Genomic DNA, 22,820 nt, shown 5'->3' with positions numbered 1-22,820 from the left:
TTAAAAATATTTAAATTAAAATATTATATTAAATAACATATTTTTAGACAAATATTTATTTTTCTGAAAGAAAAAGCACAGGGATGCCAACGGCTACTGGAGTAGATGACTATTGCACTATTACGATTATTTCAGCCACTTAAAAAGTCTACGATTTGTTGAAGGGCAAATTTTTGCCAGTAACACTAAACTTCAATAGCAGATCAAGCGTGTTCACAAGTCTGTTTTTGTATCCCATTTAATCTCTCCTCCGTGACAGTCTAGTGAACATGATATATGTCCATCTGACACTCATTTGGAAAGTTATATGGTCAACTATCTTCTGGATAAATGTCTCAAGAACTGTTCATTCGAAGCTGTAGATATCCAGTCTATGGCGATGGTAGCGTGGATTCCCCTGTTAGTTATTACTGGTTTTTCAGCAGCGTGAATACACTTCTACAGACATATCATGAGATGGAAACATGAGAATTTCACCACAAGCGTCCAACAATGCACAGGACATGACTGCTTATCATTCCCCAAACATGTCCCACATGTCTAAACTTGACATGTCCGAAACAACCTAAGAAAGAATGAAGGGTTGTGTTTGATGAAAGCCTACTTTCACCGAAAAAATAATATTAAATTAAAACTAGCCACTTCCTGACACAGTCTGATGCTCCTAAAATCCTACTGCAACATCAACTACTTTTTATATATGAAACCAACAATGAAAAACGAGGAACTTGATAAGCACACACATTATATGACAAAGAGCTTTCGGGCACTCATCCGCAAATATTGAATACACTTTGCCAGAGGTCCCCCAGTGTATACGTATCAACCCAGACAAGCACACAGAAAAGAGGACAGCTATCCCTCACATGTCCTCTGCGCAAAATACAGAGCAGGACCAAGAGACCACAGGACCATCCAAGAACCATCCATAGAGAACTATATATCGCCATACCCAATTGTAGGATAACTACTATACAGCGGAAAGGAGAGCTGAGACTGGCATGCAAGCAAAGTTGGTTCTATTATGTATTAGGCTTTTGAATTCAAAGCCCTGTTTGCAGCTATATGTGTGTATAATCAAATAGTTTTATACAGTATACTTCTCCAAAATGAAGCTGCCCTAGAAAGGTCATCAGTTGTATATGCTCTTACTAAAGTATTAATAGAGTAGATCATTCTGTGAGTGAAATATTGCAAACGTCTCATTAGCGATGAACCTAAAAGTAATGAACAAAACATCTGCCAGAGGCGACAGTTTCACAGAATACATTTTTGACATAATAATGCAAATAACAAGCAGTAAGAAAATATAAAAATAATATAAATCAGTTAGAGGAGATGAGATGCAATTGAAAGTCGGCCTGCAGTTTTATACACATAATTCACGATAAACCAAAATAATTGGCGTACGATATGAAATGGTTTATCATACTAAATACAAATGAATAAATTCTCATTTTATTGCACAAAAAGGAATACAAGATATATCGCATTACCATCATGGCCTTATGGAGAGAGGCTTAAATAAACAAATTTGATAAAGTGATGATGGAAACTCACTGATTGCCCTGTTTATTGCGTACTCCTGCATAATAGCGAGTAATTTCATATTTATGACTCAGAACAACGTGGATTCCTTATTGTGTACTCAATAAAGTGTGGAATGTCTGCCACAGAGACGCTACTTATAATGACTCAGTTGCTTTCCACAGTCGTTGCAAATTAGATAGTTGAATATATTTTTACTCCAAAAAATGCAGAGAAAAATTTGCAATCACCCAATTTCCATCTTATTCAACAGCTGCTCTCCATTGGACTGACATCTGATGACAGTGGAGACCACTGTGGTATGTTGAATTTCCTGTCATGTTCTGGGAAACAGTTCTTTACAATTCTGACCTTGTGACATTGCACATTATTCTGTTAGAATAACCCATTCGCTTCCCTGCAGCCATTTATGTCTGATTCTCAACCTTCAGTTTACAGTCCTGTCTCTAACTACCTCATCTTCTCCAAGTAACTCTAATGATTTTTAACTTAAATGATTCCACGTAGCTGATAATAATCAAATCCGCCATTCCCTCATATGAAAGCGAAACAGTGAAAAAGAGAAAAATGAAATAATGTTATCTTCATATTTATAATTTTATCTTATTTGTCTGTGCACATGTTGCTACAGACTACATCAACTGCTGCACTCGGTACACGTGAATGCTGCTCATCTGGTCTTGAAGAACTTTTCAGGACAGAAAACAGAATAGAAAACAAAAAGAACGCGATAAGCTCAGAAGCCATCATTTACTCTTTTGCAAGTTTTCAAATTTTTGATAGTGGGAAGTCTAAATGCAGGAAGAAATAACTTCTAAATAACCGTTTTTTGCAAAAGTTGCCAACACCATGGAGTGACGCCCCTGGAATAACTTCCTTTATTAGGTACTGCAAAATTAATGATCACTGATTGGGTTTTCCAAATAAGCAGAAAGATTTTTTATCATTTCCGGGTGCTCTTATTTCATATATCCCAGAAAACATTTTTACTTCCCACACAACTTCCTTAATGGACACTCACAAATAAAAAATGTTTCTGTTTTTTAAGATGACAAGTTACATAACGCACTCGTTATATAATGGAAGTTGTATAATGTACAGTATCCAGTTCGTCATATTGGTTTTAAATCGATAATAGATCGCCCAATCACTGCCAGTCAGTGGGCATATCTAGATCACATGTTCACCTCTCGTTGCAAAGACCCATCATAAAGTCAATCTCAACCAGAAAATAATTTGCAAAATTGCTGAGCAGTGTCTCCTGAATCGGTTGTAAAACCATTCTATTTCTGTTTCTTTCCTAGTAGATATCTCTTTTCCACTCCAAAATAATGTTTTACGAGATATCCTTAATGGACACACAAATATTGAAATCCTTACTTTAGTTCAAACTTAATATCCTTGAAATGTGACATAAAAAGAAGAGCAAATTTTATACAACGAATAGCTGAATAATTATTTAAATAACTTAGGCTATTAACTTCGATTAAATTTGATTTCATGCTGTAGCCAAGTTGAGATATGAACACTGCTAGATGGTGATGCTCCATTTAATATGTTTGCAAAATATTTTAAGATGTCGTTATAACAGGTGAGGGTTGTCGTAAGCCGAAAATCAGTGATAAGTTTCAAGTGTCGTTAAGAAGAAATGTCATTAAATGAGACAACCCTTTTATTTGACTTGTTGCACGGATGAAAGAAAATCAGATTTTTGGGGGAGAAAAACAACTTACCAGACAAAAACGCTATGAACCCTCACCGACTAATTCCCCCAAGGCATCGAAAATGACAATAATATCTTCTTCAGATGGAGTATACCTCAAGTGCGATCGAGAATTGATATTGAAACTGGGCATGTACGAAAAGGTTTCATAAAATCCATGTTAGGATGGCTAATCAAAAGAAACCGTATATTTGGTACAAAGGCACAAACCGAATTGCCATTTTATAAAGATTCGTATTCTTTCGTTTAAACTCAAGTACATTAAGTACTTCTATGAATTGCCAGTATAAATTTTATAGTAATATGAGAAAATATACAAATAAATACTAAATCTCTTTCGTGGTAACACGCAGAGGCTTTGATACCAAAGTGCTTGAATTAGGGGAAACATGATTAAGTGAGGAAAAAGGAATCCGCACTTAAATGATATTGTAAAATAGACACGTACATTTTACATACAAGGTATACACTATGAAAATCGATAAATTGAGTCTGTTTAGTGTGACATAAGCACTGGGAGATCAAAATTGAGAATAGGAGTGTGCTATAGGCCTAAAGAATCTGATGAGTATAATGAGCAATTGTGCAAATAAATAGAGTGGGCCAGTAAATTAAGGTGTCTTATAACGGGGGATTTTAATTTCCCAGAGATTAACTGGAACTTATGGGTTGGTTACTCACACACTAGCAAGGCTTTTGTGGATTTATTGGATGATTGTTTTCTATTGTAGCATGTTCGGGTGGCAACTAGAGGGAGTAATACTCTTGATCTGGTTATCAGTAGTGATTCTTCATGCATTAAGAATCTGTAGATAAAGGAACCACTAGGTGCAAGTGACCACAGTGTGCTGAAGTGGAATTTACTCAAGTCTGAGACAGTAAGTTTTGCAAATTACGATGTCTGGAGACTACGCACCTGGGAGGTGATCTGATTGAAGTGTATAAAGCCTTGAATGGTTTGAGCATGCTCAATGCTGATGCAATTCTTCCTCTTATTCAAAATAATTGCCTGAGACGGCATAAATTCAAATTGAGGAAAGACAGTTGTAGGATAGATGTGCGGAAGTTTGCCTTTAGCCAGCGGGGGTTAATTTCTGGAGCAAACTTCCATCTGTCGTTGTAGAAGTTGATAGTTTAAATAAATACAAGGCTGAAGTAGACAAACATTTGGAGCGAGTGGATGCGTGAAATGAGAAGGGGGTGTTTGGTTTTTTTTTATTTATTTATTTTTTTTTTGTTTCTTTTGGCTGATGCTATATAAGCTTGCTTTCTTGCATCATGTGCCCTTGCTAATGCTAATGCTAATATCAAATACTTAGATTAAACTCTGAACTTTTTCTCTATGTGTTTTAATAAATCACGAAATGTTTCTTTGATAACTCTAATCAATATCCCTTCGTTTTCATTTCCTGTGGTAATGAAGAAGTAAAGGAAGTAATTCAAGGCCGGTGTGAACTAATTAAGAAATACTGCTAGTATAAACAGATATTCAGAAGCGGTTACCGTATTCCGTTCGTATTTTCCTGTCGAAATTTGCGAGAGCAAAAGATGAGTTTTCAGCTTGCCTTATTCCTTGCATGTGCAGCATTATGTTCTGGATTTGCATTTCCAACAGGACAGGAAGCACCTCCGGCTCCTCCATCAGCCTCTGCTGAACCAACTGGTTTCATGGCTCTTGTTTGCAGTAAGTACTTAGTGGATTACAGGCTTCTCATTTCAGTATACATTGCAGTATATTCACGATGTCATATTCCTCTTAATAAACGTTATATTTTTAAAAAATCATTTCCAATCACTAAACAGCAACTTAAAGTTTTTATAGTCCAAAGTTGGAATATTCTATGCGACTGTTACAGTTTTAATTAGAGATTCATGCTTGTATCAACTTCACCTTTGTTAACAGAGAGAAAACTCACTTTCTGATTAAAAAAAACTGTACATTCTTCCTTGATATCAGGCAAAATTTAACCGTAGGTGAAATTTTAAATTTTACAAATTTGTTTAGATGTTTAGTGTTTAATGTAATGACGGTTGATTCTTCCAAAATGGTTTATGTAGAATAAGAATATGCAGAGTGGAAAGGCAAGTGAAATATCTTACACCTGATTGCACAACCTGATGTCAATTATGCTCATTTAAACTTCTCACAGAACGAATAGAAAAGTTTAAAGTTACCAAACAGCATTTCGCTTTTCTAGTTTACATGAAGTATTAGTTTCAGTGCGGTTTATTATAAATTAAAATCTGTTATTCTTATCTCAGGAAACGAAGAAAACCGAAATACAATGGCTGGATGTCTTGAGTTACCCACTGGCGATGTAAGTACATAATTTTTACTGAACTCTCTTGAAAATTAAACAAAATAAAAACCTTGCAATTAGTAAGAATATTGTGTCAAGAAAAACACTCAAGGAATAAAGAAAACATCAATACGAAAATATTTCTATCAGTGGGGTAGGTCTGGTGGTAGGGCACTTAAGCAATATGTTCAATAATGGTATTGTTATTGCGGAATTAGGTTAAAATTGAAAGATTCGGAACAGTAGTTTAATCCATTTATTACATGGCTAATTGAGGACGGGGCTCAGTGCCTTTTGAGGAAGGGCGTCGGTATGGAGCAGTTTAAAGGTATGGACAGCAGGTGATCTAGAGTTAAAAGATGAAATAGTTTGGTTGTGTGGAAAAACAGATTGTGGCTTACTGACGTAACCCACAATCTCGCGTAGCTGAGTTGTCAGGACCAAGAGCGCAATAGCAAATTCACTTTGAGTGGACCTTGATTCACGCCCCTCACTTCTAAATACGATTAACGATTGCATTCACTACTTGCTGGTAATCCTCTGACCTGCTGGTCATGCCGGATTATAAGCTAGAATAATTAGTAGACACTTTATTAACCTATTAACCTTCATTAACATTTACTTCAAGTGGTGTTCATTATCTGCAAATTACCGACCATTCTCCAATCCCTATGACCATTGTGGGCTCGTATCTCTGCAGTTGATATCTGTGTAGTTCTGGAGTGTTTGTTATTTTTTATTCTGCGACCTTAGAAACGCTTATCCATCCGCAATATTTTGTTCAGCTTGTCAGTAGTATAAGAGGAAATTATAACAGTATGCGTAGTAACTTAAATCGATATCTAATGGAATTTATTTTCTTTTTGTAGTTAAAGGTTGCTGTTTCTGAATGTTTCTCGCAACACTACCCTGACAGCGAAAACCCAGAGTTGACTTTTATCAATCATTTATGTACAGACACCGCAAGAGAGGTATGTACTATGTTTAAACAGATTTAATATGCTATTACATCAGGATAATATTACTATCTGTGTTAATGACTTATGTTTGAAAAATATATTAATATCACATTGCATAAAACAAAAAAAATGCTTCTTTTATACAAATAATGAAATGATATTTTCGGTGTTACTCTCTTAAACATTGCATATATTTCTCGATTTCTCTTTGTAATTAAGACATCTATTATCCATTGTCCGCATGGTTAAATTTTAAGCAATTCAATTAGAAATCTTCATCGTACTACTAGCGGTTTAATTGTGGATAGAAGATTCTCCCAATACTTATTAGAATTTAACCTCCAAATGTGGCGCATCAAGGCCCGTTGTCTCAAAGGAAGCAATCTGTCAGAGTCACATTATTTCCAAATATATTTCCATATCGCTGTCCTATCAGAAGTGAAGGGACGCCCCTCCAATTGGAGAAACATTTATGTGACTATGAAATATGTAAATATTTTGGCCTATAATCAGTGATCAGGGTTTTTACTCTGAATACGTCTAAAGAGGTGTTCATAAAACCTTACTGAATCTCTCTCTCTCTCTCTCTCTCTCTCTCTCTCTCTGACGCACACAAATCCAATCCACTTCACATTGAGCCGATGTTATTTCCGTTCCATGCCTTTTCTAATAATATTTCACGTGTTTCCTTTTTCTGAGTTTTCATCTCTAATTCCGTCTCTTTTTCCCCCTAGCTCGTTATGAATATTCTAACTGCACGATTAATCGATTCATGTCCAAACTCAGCGAATTAATGCTCTTTTTTGTTTTGCTTCATTCAAATCTCTGTTTTTTTTCGAATTTTTTTTTCTGCAGAAAATTATAACCTGGTGAAATTTAGCTCCCACGATAACAAGAGTCTTTTCGAATTCTGAACTCATCTACTAGTAGATTACCATCAGTTTCATTAACCTTTTAGGTGGGAGAGGAGCAATCACCATAAAATGCAAAATAAAAATGAAGCCACTAGATTCAGTAACTTATTGTATTGTTAAGTTGTTGTTCCAGTCTGCCCAACCTATTGCACTGCTGTTTAACTACCTTTTGTATTTTTTTTAAATTTAGGTGGATCGATGTATAAGTGAGAAAACTCGACACATAGTAAGTATTTTCTGCAGAATTTTTTATGGTCTTTAATAAAAATTGTTTCCTTTAATTTGCAGTCGATAATTCACTTGAAATGCAAAAGTTAAATATCCCTGTATTGGAATAGGAGACCTATTAAGTCGGTGAGCTTTCTCATAACTGTATAATTGAATCCTACAAGGTTTCAAGGCACGGCACACTGTTTCGTGTCTAATCTGGCCTGCACCCCCTGTCATAATCGACAGGTTTGTTCCTCTACTTTGCAGGAATCCCTATTTAAGACACTTGCCAAAATATCGCATAAACTAATTTCTTTCAAGGTATGTTATGAATAAGGGCCCTAGGGAGGGTGGAAATATTCGATCTATAAAAGACGGTGAAACTTTTCAAATGTCTCCCACCATATCCGGGAATTTTCATTCCAGTGGCACGGTGTCCATCTGATCCGAATGGTGATGTCTTCCTGTTGGAACACGTCATCACTTGGAATCATTGTGCTTAGAGAGTCCACTTTCGGAGTCCGTATACAGGTCTCGAACTTTGCACAGTATTAACAACCCTGGTACCATTATCATTATTTATTTCTACCGTATACAAAATTATGTTATTAGACACCTAAAATCAATTTCAAAGAGGCGACACTGAACAATTTTTCTCGTTAAACCTAAAACTATAAATAATCGTTTGTCCACTGCCATTTAGACCCTTGCTTATACTCGATGACATTGTTTAAAATTCTAAGTCAGTATTAATACAGAAATGTTTAAAATATGTTATGTAAATGTTATACGAGGTGTGGCAATAAAATTCCCGGACTGGTGCTGTGCTGTTTAATTTCAAACTTGAACACCCATGTTCGAAGAATTTGAAAATAAACGGAAGTGATTTGCTGTAGCTCAAACTTCCTTCAACAGTCGGTGGTACAGAGATTGTCTAATGGTTTGGTAGTTTGCAAGTAACAACCAATTTTGTTAATAGCCATAACGTATTATGTCGCGATTTAGCAATGGAACAAAGAACGAATATCAAATTTTGCTATAAACTGGAAAATCTTCAAGAGAAACGTATGAAATATTAAAACCTGTTTATCGAGACGAAATGATAAGTCGTAACATTGGATTTAAATGGCATAAGCATTTCCAAAAGAGAAAGATGATGATTCAAGGAATGAGGGTCTGCAAACCTCTCAACATGAGGCGACATTTGAAAATTTCGGGAAATTGTGGCAAGAGATCGTCCGTTGTACCTCAGAATGATGAATAATTATTTAAATATGAATGACGAAACGATTCGTTAAATTCTGAATGAAGATTTAGGGGAATGGAAGGAAGGTCTATGCAAAATTTGTGCCACCCATCCTCAGTGATTAGCAGAAGTAACGAAGAATGTCATCATACGAAGACACTAATCTTTTTTGACAAACAGTGTGCGATTTAAAAGGAAATTATACCCGAAGGGTTGAAGCGCATCTCTCGGTTGAGGCGCCGCAATTTCGAGGAAAGGCAACCTGGTTCTAGTTGCACACAACTCCAAGCCCATTCTGCACTTTTTGGGAATACATTTCGGACGAAAAATGGCATTGTAGAGATCAAACATCTACCATACTCTCCCGATCTATCACTAGCGAACTTCTTTCAAAAGTTGAAAACTGTCCTCAGAGGAAAGAGATTTCAGGATGCTGAGAAGATAAAGAACGAAACCGCTGAACTTACAACATCTATTTGGACGTATTTGATAACTCTTTTCAGAAACTTTTAGAACTGTGTAAAAAGTGCATTTAATCTGTTGGTGATTAGTTTGAGCAAAAATAAAACCAAACCATATTTGAGTTCTTCACTTTGTATTCTTTTTATTCCATTACTCCGGGAACTTTTTTGTGACACCTCTTATTTCATTAAGCTCTTAATTCTAATTTCCCCTTTTTGAATAACGGTTTTTTCTCTCCAATAGCTTTGAGAGTTCTCGTGCTTTCTCTGGGTTCCATCTATTTAAAACTTATAACCATATAGCCGAAAACAGCCTACAATACAAAGAGTAGCCACTATATTAACTAAACTCAAATAAAAAGGAAGTCTCCCATTAGCCCTCAGCACATTCTAGATTCGTCGTACTATGAAAGCAATTATGTCACAGAGAAGCTTAAGCCTGAACTGAGACATGAGCATACAAATGACACCGGTAGTAAGGGGACAAATGTACACATCCCACATTCCACACCATTACACAGCCATATTCTGGTCCTCCATCTGCTTGATGGAGGACCAGAATATGTCTGATTGTAAAACCGTAGCTTAGCCTGAGCTGTTTGCTTAGGCTAAGCTACGGTTTTACAATCCTCCACTGTGTTAGTATATCTGACCGAGTGTGACCGTACCTTCTTCTGTCTTGCTGACAGAATTAGGCTTGGTGTAGCTGAGTGGTCAGGAGCGCGAGTGCAGTAGCACACACTCTTTGAGTGGACCGGGGTTCAAGCCCTTGACTGCTAAATACGATTAACGTTTGTATTGATTGATTTATTGTAAACTCCAGTGACCTAGTGGTCGAGAAGCGGAACCCGGTTGGCTCATCGCTACGATACCCACGTGAGACCAGTTACGAGTCGTACATTCTTAAATGCCACTTTGGATACCACTGCTTCCTTCTGTTATCCTGCATGAGATTTGTCAACTTCGATCTCTCGCATCACAGAGCTGTTCCAGACCATAGATTCGCTTTGGCTGGATGTAAGGTTGTTACTGAGCCAATCTCGGTGAGCCCGACACAGCAATACGTGGAATCCTCAGCACGCTATAGTTTCCGAGATTCTCCTTTTGACATGTTTAGCGCCAACTGTCATCTCACTATAAAAGTCACTTAAATCTTTCACCTTGCAGTTATTGCACTGAATTGCAAGCGATCTACGTATCTGCCCACCAGCTTTAGTGGGCACTGGATGGGTTACAGCAACTGATAAGTTCGGCTTGTAAGTTTAGATGAATTTAATATGTAAATATAAACAAGAAATTCTAAAAAAAATTATATGCCTGAATATGAATCGCAGTCATTTCACAAAATTGTTTTCAGTTGAACGGACTCTTTATCCAAAGCTGTTTCTTCTTTTGAGTAATTTTTCAGTAATTTTGAGTACATCGCGAAATACGAACTGTAATTATTTTCGATGTATTGAATTATGCATATACATTTAACACCCCCTTTCAAAACAAATTCTTCATATTCAGGCGGATAATTTTTAAGTATCAGAGTAAATTCAGGCTGATATTTCTGTACCATTTTCAGAACGAGAGCAGCGAAGAAATGCAGCCACTTTTGGTAAGTCATTCTTTCTGATATATTCATTTTTGTTTTTTGAAATAAAGATTAAATTTAATGTTAATTTTTATAGAAATTTTGATTTATTTAATGAAAATTAACTTTGTATAACAGAAAGAATTTATAAAATTCCCTTTTAATGTAATAAAAATAAATTAATAATAACTGCGAAATTTAATGTATAAAAATTATTTTAAATTTAAAATATGATGTGAATAATATTATTTTATTTAAAATTTAACTAATTTATATGTTGTTGTTTTTTTTTATTTTAAGGAGTGCATCAAGAATTTCATTACAGATCACGTGGCAGAGCTCAAAAAATAAAATTTCGAATAAAACGAAACTGAAGTAAAAAGAATAAAAGAAATTAAATTTCTTATATAAATACTTATAATCACCTGTAATTTGATAGTATAAATGTTATTTTCTTAGGAATATAACAAATAAAAATAAAAAGAATAAAAACAAAGCGTTGAAATCATTTTTAAAAAAAGAAAAAACTAATATTTTTACCGGCAAGATCAAATTTAATTAGCAGAGCAAGCTAAACTGGATTATACTCTACCCTCAAAACAAATATCTGCACACCACAGTTTTCGTATTCCATGGAAGCTGGTCTTCGCAGCAGTCTAGTGGACACGATACATCTCCATCTGATCATTTGGAAAGTTCTGGAATCGACTATCGTCGACAACTTGACAAATTTCTGAAGAACTGTTCATTCGAATCTGTAGATAACTAAGAGGGGAGTAATGATTCCCCTGTTAGTTATTACAGTTTTTCAACAGCCCCCAAAACATAAATTGCGCCACGAATACACGTCTACAAACATTTATCATGAGATGGAAACGTGATGATTTCATCACAACCGTGCACTGGATGATCGTGGAACTATAACGATCCCACCAGACATCCCAGTAGAACTGTATAATTTAACGGGAAAATAATGATTCAATTGCAGTTAATGGATCCTTAATAGGTAAACCACCACAATTTCTCTGAAAAGAGAAATTGTGGTTTGTCTCGGGAAACCAATGGTTAAGCTATAATTGAACCCCTTGAGGTACAGAAAAAAGTTCATCCGATATTTTAATTCGAAGTAATACGAAAAGTAATGTGAGTGACTTTATTACCACAGAAACAAATTAATAAGAAATAGGTTTCATTTTTATTTTATTTTAATTTTAAACTAAACCAGGATTCTACAGAAAATTCCTCCTGGACCTTCAGTTCGTGAATATGCACGCATGCAACTAAAGGAGGAAAAAGTATCAGATTACACTAACCAACACGATTCTGGTCTCGGTTTTCTTGTGATGAACTTAAGGAGACTTCTACCTGTGGTTCTTAGGTTCAAATTCCGATGCAGCAATTTACAATTTGAAGAGAGCATTCAGCGTGTTTTTGGTGAGGATTTGTGTTGGCTGTGGCAAGGTTTTCCAAGTATTAACTGATCGTGACATCAATTTTCAAAAACATTTTCGAAAGTTCAAAACTGAATTTACGTTTTCAGAAATTCATTTAGTGCTATAATGAATAAGCAGACACATAGGAAGTGTATCAATCACCCAGACAATTTTTGTTGTTTGTGGGCGGTTTACCCCAAAGACTCAAAGGAAAAATATCTATGACATTACAAAACTTTCGTGTTCTTTTTTATTTCGTATGTAAAATTGGTGATCAAGACAGACCTTAGGCATCTCACATGTGTTGTATCACCTGTACGACAAACCTTAGGAAGTGGCTTGACGAGAACCATCTGACCACGTTAATGATTGCTACTTCTGTATGACAGCATTGGAATATACTCGCAAGATGAAGAAAGATTTCAGTGTTCGAAAAAGACATGAAAGTTTTCGAAATATTTTGCTACAGAGGACAGTATGTGTTTTTGCAAAGACATTATTGGACTTCTGAAAGAACAAAAACAAGGCGTCGTGCGTAAGTCAGATGTACAGCGTTTATTCATAGATGCCTCAAAATTAAGTTTTAAAAGCAGATTTTCTTCATAATGGCAACGAATTTTCTAACAGTTCCTGTGTTTCATTCTGTTGGACTTAAAGAAAGTCACGAAAGCGTGTCTAAGGTTCTACATGTCATAAAATATCAGGATTGTGGTTGGAACATATGAAGTGATCTTAAGGTTATTGGTTTGCTTGTTGCTTTGCAGGGGAGGGGTTCACAAAATGTTGTTTTTTTTTCTCTTTGTAGTACAGCCGTGCGACAGAAGAGCATTATGTTGTGCAACACCGGGACAAGCGGGACGAGTTCTGGTTTGTATTGCCAGAACAATGTAATACAATATATATTCCTTTAGAGTAATCAAACAAAGTTCTTCTTCGACCCATTCACATCAAACTTGGATCAATGAAAAATTTCGTGAAGGAACTAGATAAAGAAGGTGACTGATTTGCGTACTTGAGAAGTGTGTTTCCTAATTTAGCATATGCCAAACTTAAGGAAGCAATTTTCGTAGAATTCCAAATTAGGAAACTCCTGAAAGATGCTGTGCTTAAAACCCAGTTAAAGGAGGTTGAATTGGCAGCTTGGCAATCATTTAAGGCGGTGGTACATGGTTTTTTGGGTAATAGGATAGAAGAAAACTATGAAATGTTGCTGTCTAATTTACTTGAGTGCTACAAAAACATGAGCTGTCGAATGTCGTTGAAAATTCATTTTCTTCATTCCCATCTCGAATTTTCCCCCGAAAATCTGGCAGATGTGAGTGATGAACAAGACGAGCGGTTTCATCAAGATATTTCGCGATGGAAAAGCGGTACCAAAATCGTTGGGATCCTATAATGATGGTGGATTACTGATGGTAATTTGTGGTGTGGGGAAGGGGTAGAGTAAGCAGGAATACAAGAGAAATTCCCTTAGTAGCAAACATTTTAAGAACAATTACAGGTATGGTATTCTGATTATATATTATTGAAATATAACCACTTCACAATTTATGATTTATGATATTTTTTCCGAAGTTATAATATTTTTTACACTCGTATTACAAACTTTAATTATACATATATAACTATATGTATAATTATACATATTTACACATATAAATAGGCTCTTCCGACATTTCAAATAAAGTATGCATAAATTTTATACTAATTAATCGTTGTAACAGACCCTGCGTATTCTCTATTCTTCGGCATAAGTTTTTTGAAACGCTTTCTCAGAAGAAGTCTCGCAGAGTGGCAGAAATTTTGCGGTTCCAAGAGCTCTTCAATGTGGCTCTGCGGATATGATCGCCCACACCAGGTGAACAATGCCAGAGTGGATTCGAATCCCATCAATAAGATTAGGATTTTTTCTGAGCTGTTTTCACAACGTCACTCAGTAGGTCTGAGGTGAGGTTGGATGGTATTTCCCCAGATACTGTGCTTTTTCGTCCAAAAATATGAGATAAATCTTGAACAGAATACGAGAAATTTACAGACATCATACACTGACGCCTTGTAGCTTTATTAACTGCATTAGTGCTGAATGTGCACCACGCGTTTTCCGTTCAGCTATCAACGTTGAGTTTTAGTCGCGCCAAAGATAAGCACCGAATATAAACACTGTGAATGTTGAACAAGTTATCTTCAAAATATTGGCCGTACTCTCCACAAAAAAAATGCAAAAACGTTTGCATTTTTTTTTTTTTTTTTTTTTTTTTTTTGGAGGACGACGTCGATACCACTGTGCTACCCACGCAGATTGGTATGTGGAGAATAATATGACACCAATTAAATGGCCCATTATAAAAAGAAGAATTCGAATGACGTGTAATTGCTAATCTAGAAAGAAAAACATCACTCGCCAAGTTAAAACTATTCTTTTGGAGAAATGTAGAAATATTCCAATCGACACGTACCACAAATAGAAAGAAATATTCTATGAAGATCATATTCTGTAATGCACGTCAGGAAATCAGGAAATATTTCTGTCAGTAATCATATGTCTCCCTTTCTGACATCTGCTGAATTACGCGATTTCTTGAAGCTCCCAGTCATAAGTACCACTGAGTATCAAAGCGAATCAGCACACCATGGTTGAAGAATTTCGAATTTTTTAATTGTACATGCATTACATATAATATTTAAGAACAAATCAAATATTAAATTCGATTTCCATAGCGATCTTTGCAACGATCTCTACGGTTTAGGGATCATTCGAGTCAAGGAATCAGCGAGGAGTTATAGCGCTGTGAATTAGGTGGTCTGGCAATTTTTGAGAAAGGTGTATGGGAAAAATAGTGAATAGAAGCAAACTAAAGACGGATGCTATAGATCCCATTATATTAAAAATGACTACATGTGAATATATTGGATGATATACTCACATGTTGCTAAATTATCGCTAATCCACTAAGTAGGTGAGAAAGACGTTAAGAACAACTATAGACTGGTGTGTTTGACATCTGTGGTGGCAATTTCCCATAGTTCCCACATTTTATCCAAGCGAGAACTGTAATTTTACCTGCCACAGAAGTTAAACTCAATATGATCCATTACGAGAAGAATGGAATCCTTAATCGATCATAACATAGTAGGATGCAAGAAACAACTTTACCATTATTTATCTTGATTTAATTAAAGTTTTTGGTACGATATAAACATTTTTTATTTTTCTATAATTTTCTTATTTTTCTATTATTCTTTTTCCACTGCTTTTCATTCCTTTTCCGTCCAGTAACTGTATTAGTTTCTGAAAAACAAAAATCTTGGATAATTATTTTGTTCGAGTAATAATAAATTCTTTATGAAGTTTTGTGATTCGCCAGATTCAATATCTGGTGCAGAGCTAGATTTTTTTTCGGGGTAAATCAGCTTCAATTCTCTTAGTTTCTGCAATATATATATATATATATATATATATATATATATATATGAACATAGTATGAACGAGTAGGTGGTAACTAAGGGATGTGATATCAATCCTAGCTGACTTTGGTCCATGGTATAACCTAGTAGGGAAACATATAATTGTTATAAGCTATCGGTCGGGCTAAAGTCATCTAGCTTGTTAACCACCTTAAAATTGTTCCCCCCCCCACCTTATCTAAATATCTCATACTATAATCTAGTATATCTTAACGAATTATATATCCTTATGATACCTTATGATTCATCAGGTATAACAAGCAGAGGACAACAGAAACTGATAGCTCGCTAATTGTAGGTAAACACATTGCAAGGGTTAGCCCTCGATAAAGTCCTTTGTAATGTGTATCCACCAATCTATACTGCAATTGGCTTGACATGGGAATTTAGTAATTATCCTTATTTATTTGTTTTATTTTGCCTATAACAATTATATGTTTCCCTACTAGGTTATACCATGGACCAAAGTCAGCTAGGATTGATATCACATCCCTTAGTTACCACCTACTCGTTCATACTATGTTCATAGTTATTAAGACTGATGTAATGTCTTATCTAGACATTGATGGCATTAATCAGCTCTTCTCACCTTTATTAGGTCTTTGATTTTTTGGTTTTTGCTATAGTTTCCACTGTTTGCATCACCTTCACAATTGAATATTTTACCTTTCAACTGTTAACTATTTGCCATATCTACTATATATATATATATATATATATATATATATATATGAATTATTTTTCTTCTTATCAAGAACTGGCCATTATACTTTATAATTGTAAGGAAAATATTAGCAGGCATTTACCAAGTATACCAGCTGATGATTATCATAAGCAATCCTTATGTTAAAAGTACATTGAACAATTAAATAATCAAAACACACTGCAATTGTTCAAACTAAACGAATGCAATACGTGCTATGAACTTGTTTCAATACAGCTCCGATATATCGGAGGAGATGTGCAGTGCTGCCATCTTCCGGAATATGATGTAACTATATACTTGATTCACCTCAGCACTGAATAACATTTGCATATAAAGTGAACGAAGACCGATTTTGGACTAGATTCATTTCAGACTGAATCATTCATTTATAAAATCGAACACTGTCGTTTAATATGTAGTAAAAGTAATTACATTATTAATTATTTTAGGAATAATTAAGCAGCATTGCAATAAAATAAATGAGAAGTCAAAGATTTTACTCAATAAACAAGATTTTAGTCAATAAAAAATTAATTTCGTTATCAAAACAATAATATAAATTATCCTTACATCCAATTTAATTCAAAATCTGATCGCTAAACATTTATTTCTGGAAATATTCTTTCAACATTATGTGAGGAAGGCAAACAAAAAAACGTACACAATTTTACACTTCCAGAGGTCTGCTACTGAACTAGAAATAAAATAAAAATGAATAAGCTCGTGACATTTAAACTCACCTCAATTTTCATTTCTCTCCTCCCCCCGAATATTGCGATCAGATAATATTTCTCGTGCACCTTTTTCAGTTATTCTCTTGTTTTACAAACCAAGGCAGTAATTTCAGCAATTTGTTTATCTTATGAACGCAACCCCTAATTTTCGGAACATTCAATTATTTTATAAATGCTTATTGCATATACCAAGTACATTATACGCAACTTTGACGTATATAATGCGCCTTACTAAACGCTAATTCCAAAAGTTTTTCAATAAAGTTCGGCGGATTTTCTCCTGTAAATGTTTATACAGAGAAAAGAAAATTACTCAGTTTGCAACTTAAATTCTAGGTGTATGAGAAACAAGTTTAAAAAACCTTGGATGACTAAAGAAATAGAAGAATTAATGGTACAAAGGGATAAATATTTTAGGCAGTACAGGAATTGTCCATCAAAGATAGAACATTATCACAATTATAAAACACTTAGAAATAAACTGACAGGTGTGATTTAAAAACAAAAAAAAATAACTTATTGCAATCAAATTTTACGGAGAAGAAAATAACTCAAAAGGAGAAATGGAATATCTCATAAATGGATTATTTATGATAATCTTAACAGATTATCATAAATAATCTGTCAAGTACAATGAAGAGATTATCAAGAGGAAATCAAATTAAAACACTATGAGAACAGATTTATGATACGAACAAACAATATGAGGCTGCAAATCAGTTTGCAATGCTATTTTAGATGTGAATAGGTTTCGTAATCATTACTGCCAAAAACATTTTAACCACCAAGATAGTCTTCCTCAAATAATGAATTCTTGTATAGTCTTAACTCCACAATATACATTATACTGAAATCTTAAGATTATTGAACAGTTGAAGAACAAGAAATGTTATGGACTGGACTGTATTACAGTACCCGAATTGAAAAGAGAAATAAGGAACAGTTCTCTGTATTCTTGGTGGAACTTATGGCACGGTAAGAGACTAGGAGTTGTCCAACTAATTTACTTTCATTTAAGATAATTCTTCCAATACATAAAAAAGGACCACCAGATGATTATTACAATTATAGACCAATATCAATACAGTCAGTACTACATAAGATAATAGAAAATTATATTTTCTCTCATATTAGTAAATACTTACATCAACATGGACTGATAAACAACACTCTATTCTCATATCAGAAGGGTAAGAGAACACAGACCTTGTGGGAGAATTTAAAAGGACAATTAAATAATCTCATCCTTTATCTAATTCTTATTTATTTTAACTTTCATTTATTTTAACTTTCATTTAAATAACAAATAACTTCATCATGAATTTATTTATAGATTTGACCAACTTAATTGATATCCCAATATTGCAACAAAAGTTACCGAAATATGAATGGTATAAGGGGAAGAATCAATCAATTGTTAGCATCTTATTTAACCAAAAGAAAAATAACAGTTGAAGTAGAAAATACAAAAGGAAAATCATATAATGTAAAGACAGGAGTACCTCAGAGCACTCATGCAGGGCCAATAATGTCCAATTTCTGTATAAATGACATATTTGAAATAATTAAGAAATCTTTTATAAAAATTTATGCAGACGATATAATCTTACATACAGTAAGATTATATCGATTACAAGTACAAACTGGATCGTGGAGCTCTCTCCAGAAGCATGGCAGATGATAAAGAATCAAGCCAGGATCTACATTGAATGGAGAAGCCACCGCTTCCGGGAGCATATAGCCGTGCCCAAATGCTTTAGGTGTTGCAAATACGGCCACACCTCCCACACATGCATGCAAACCACCCCCACCTGCGGTCACTGCTCTGAGAAAGGGCATGATTACAATGCTTGCCCCAACAAAGCCAAGGAGCCAGTTTGCATAAACTGCAAGTCACTGAGAATAGACTGCAACCATTCAATCAGGGATCCCAAGTGTCCAACCTACATAAAAGCCAGAAGTTTATACCAAGGACGAATCAATTATGGGGACACGTATTAAAAAGTTTAACACTACTATGATTAAGTTCTTTCAAGTAAATGCGCAGAGGGCCAGAGCAGTGGCCGACCAAATCCGTATCAAAGCGGACGAAGAAAATGCTGATATTGTCCTACTCCAGGAGCCATATGTGAACGCAAAGAGTGTTAGGGGATATCCCCTGAACTACAAGATAATTCAGACGGATGTAGACACCCCCTGGGCGGCTATCCTAATCAGGAACCAACATATTACTGCTACCAGAATTACACAACTTTGTACGGCTTGGGCTGCCTGCGCCCACATTATTACAGCCTTGGGCGCCTTTTACATTGTCGCACTATATTGTAGGCCCGGAGAAGAAATCACTTTTGCAATTAATTACTTACAACACCTCCTTGATGTACTACCGAATCAAAAGATAATAATTGGTGCAGACGTAAACTGCCGCTCGCCAGCCTGGTTTAGCACAACACCGGACAGACGGGGTACCAGGAACGGCCAACTTCTTGAGGAGTTCCTCATTGGCTCCCAGATCTCAGTCCTTAATCAGCCACACCAGCTTCCGACCTTTTGCAACACTCTTTGGGAGTCCACGATTGACGTCTCTCTTGCTACAGGAAGTATTGCACCGTTCGTAATCAACTGGAGGGTGGAAGACTCATGGACAACATCAGATCACCGTGTAATAACCTTTCAAATTACCAGAACTCTAACAAGAACACCGCCAATCAAGCAACTCCATAACAGATTTGCCATAGGTAAAGCAGACTGGGAACTCTTCAGGAACATGTTGACTGCAACGGTAGAAAATAACCAAGAGATGCTGGACCAATGGAGTGATCCTGACTCATGCCAACGCAAGGTAACAGAAATTATTACAAGTGCCAGTGCAACAGCTATAAAAAGAAAAAATCCACTGCCTGGTGCAGTTCCCTGGTGGACACCTGAGATTCAGCAACTAAGGAGAGAAGTAATTAAAAGAAGGAAAGACTTCCAAATAGCACGGAGGACCTGGCCAGCTACAGAAGTTGAAGTGCTTAGGCAGCACTACAGAGATGTCAGGAATCATTATACAGAAACTATTAAGAAAAGTAAAAAGAGATCATGGGAGGGCTTGGTCTCCACAACAGGAAATGCTAACCCCTGGGGGGTGGTTTACAAAGTCACCATCAACAAACTCCCCAGAGGCGAAGTTTTAACATCCACTCGGACACCGCAGGGTGTACTCACCACAACTTGGGAGCAATCAATGGAAAATATTCTCGGCGTTATTTTCAAGGACCCAGCTATACCAATCCAACAAGAACAGCACTAATTGTGCCAAGAAAACCAGAATTATGACACATCACAGCAGGAGCCCCCTTTCTCACGGGAGGAGCTCCTAGTAGCCGTCGCAGGGATCAAACCCAAGAAATGTCCAGGCTTAGATCTGATCGAGCCGGAAATTGTTAAAAAGGTAGCTGAATATGCACCGAAGCTTCTGCTGGATCTGTTTAACTGCTGTATGGAAGCAGGAAAATAAATACCGAACTGAATGGAAGACAGCAAATATTAAGTTAATTTTGAAGAACCCAACCAAACAGCCAGAGAATCCAGACTCGTATAGACCCATTGTACTTCTATCAGTGGTGAGTAAACTATACGAAAGATTACTGCATAAAAGAATTTCCCAGCACTATGAAGCAGCAGGACTACCGGCGGTGAACCAATATGGGTTCAAACCAGGTTCCTCCACGATAGATGCATTGAAAAACCTGCTCACTGCAGCGAGGGAATGCAGCAGGAAATACTTCCTCCTGATCTCCATCGACTTCGCAGGGGCATTTGACTCACTCTGGTGGCCAAGTGTCCTCGGTAGGTTGAGGGAGGCCAGGCTGCCAATAAATCTATTCAACACTATAAAAGATTACCTATCACAGAGAAAGGTCGAGATCAATACCCCGTACAAGAATATAGTAAAAGAGATCTACAGAGGCTGTCCGCAGGGGTCTGTGCTGGGCCCATTGCTCTGGAACATTGTCTTCGATGAGTTCTTGAGAATGGACCTAGGAGAAGTCAAATCCCACGCTTTTGCAGATGACCTGATCCTTACAGTGGAAGCAAACTCAAGAGCTCAGCTTGAGACCCTGGCCAACCATGCCCTTCGACTGCTTCAAACTTGGGCAGCAAAGAACTTTCTCACAATATCACCTGCGAAAACCTCATCCATTCTCCTTAAAGGCTCTCTCCCTGCGTAGACCACCCCAAATTAAAATTGATGAGAGTACGATAAAATTGGCACCATAGCTCAAATATTTAGGTATTCGCCTAGACAGCAAACTATCATTTCAGCCACACCTTAAATACATCAGAACGAAGATCAGGAACTACTCGGCCCTGGTGGCCAGGGTCTCACGTAGAGACTGGGGCCTCAACAAGAGAACCCTGGCACTCTATTATAAGACAGTTTTCATACCAGCAATCTCATATGCTTCGGCCATATGGTACGATAAGGCCACACTAGTAGTGAATAGAAGAACTCTGGATTCTACCCAGCGATCCATCCTCCGTGCCATAACCCGCGCCTGCAGTACAGTGAGTACACCAGCCTTACAAGTAATAGCAGGAACGCTCCCATTAGACCTAGAAATCGTTAGAACTGGAATGCTCTATTACCTTTCCAAAGGAGTCCCAGTTACCTTCCTGAATTTTACAACTGATCCCACTAATAATAGGAAGGCAGAAAAAGTACGCTTACAGAACCACCTGCTACAGGAGTGGCAAAACAGATGGGCTGGTACCACCAAAGGAGAGATCACCCGCAAGTTTTTTCCAAACACAAACAGAGTATATCCGAAATCACCATCATGGTTCTTCCCAGGACTTCATACAACGTACTTAATAACAGGGCATGGCCCCTTCAATGCAAAGCTCGCTGGCTTCAGACTCACAGACAACCCACATTGCACTTGTGGAGAAATAGAAGACTGGAACCATCTTATGTTCGACTGTCCCATATATGAAGACCTAAGATGTATTCTAATTGCAAAAGTGAGATATCATCCAAGAGGACAAGAATTTCTCCTCCTTGAAACCGAAGAGGACTATAAAGCATTGTCACGATTCGCCCAGGAACTCTTCGCGAGAAGAAGGGTACAAATTGCCATTCACTGAGAAAAAGAAGAAATGCCACTCAACCATGACAACGCAAAGACAAAACTAATCACCAACCAGCATTTCTCCTCTTTAAATGAAAGAAGATTAAAATCGAAAAACTTGATGATAGACTGCAAACACAACCTCAACAACCTGAACTGCAAAGACAGGACTTGTCCCAGGAATGACCTACAATCCTAGAAGTTGACATCTTTTTAGAAGAAGTAGAACTCAAATAAAAGACCTACCATGGACTTGACCTCATTGCAGCTCTGCTGCCAGCGCAACAGGCTATACCTGTGCTCTCTTGAACGGTACTTTCTTTCCAGTTCCCTGGGGAGGGAAGGAGATGGTTTCACTGTCTCTTCCCCTCCTCGCCCTCCTTTTCCTCCTAGTGGGACATGGGCCTGCCCCACTGACCACAGGG

The 22,820-nt window shown here is 36.5% G+C and overlaps 1 protein-coding gene across 1 annotated transcript; it reads left to right on the top strand.

Annotated features, from left to right (window-relative positions):
* Positions 1-4,758: 4,758 nt before the first annotated feature.
* On the top strand, positions 4,759-11,436 carry LOC150083425 (uncharacterized). The gene is made up of 6 exons (XM_090377269.1): positions 4,759-4,955; positions 5,534-5,589; positions 6,441-6,542; positions 7,635-7,670; positions 10,932-10,964; positions 11,241-11,436. The coding sequence occupies exons 1-6, from the start codon at positions 4,820-4,822 to the stop codon at positions 11,289-11,291; spliced, it is 414 nt and encodes a 137-aa protein (XP_090233395.1). The 5' UTR covers positions 4,759-4,819; the 3' UTR covers positions 11,292-11,436.
* Positions 11,437-22,820: the final 11,384 nt, after the last annotated feature.

This window comes from Mastigoproctus giganteus, chromosome 7, assembly GCF_048544385.1.
Source record: "Mastigoproctus giganteus isolate SK-2022 chromosome 7, ASM4854438v1, whole genome shotgun sequence".
Lineage (NCBI taxonomy): Eukaryota > Metazoa > Arthropoda > Arachnida > Uropygi > Thelyphonidae > Mastigoproctus > Mastigoproctus giganteus.
This window is presented reverse-complemented; position numbering and strand designations above follow the sequence as displayed.

What these genes read in the sequence shown, in the direction of transcription:
- LOC150083425 (XM_090377269.1), top strand. Translation starts at nt 4,820, where the DNA reads ATGAGTTTTCAGCTTGCCTTATTCCTTGCATGTGCAGCATTATGTTCT. An exon ending in TTTCATGGCTCTTGTTTGCA is followed by an intron (nt 4,956 to 5,533) that starts GTAAGTACTTAG and finishes TTCTTATCTCAG; the next exon opens with GAAACGAAGAAAACCGAAAT. An exon ending in GTACAGACACCGCAAGAGAG is followed by an intron (nt 6,543 to 7,634) that starts GTATGTACTATG and finishes TTTTAAATTTAG; the next exon opens with GTGGATCGATGTATAAGTGA.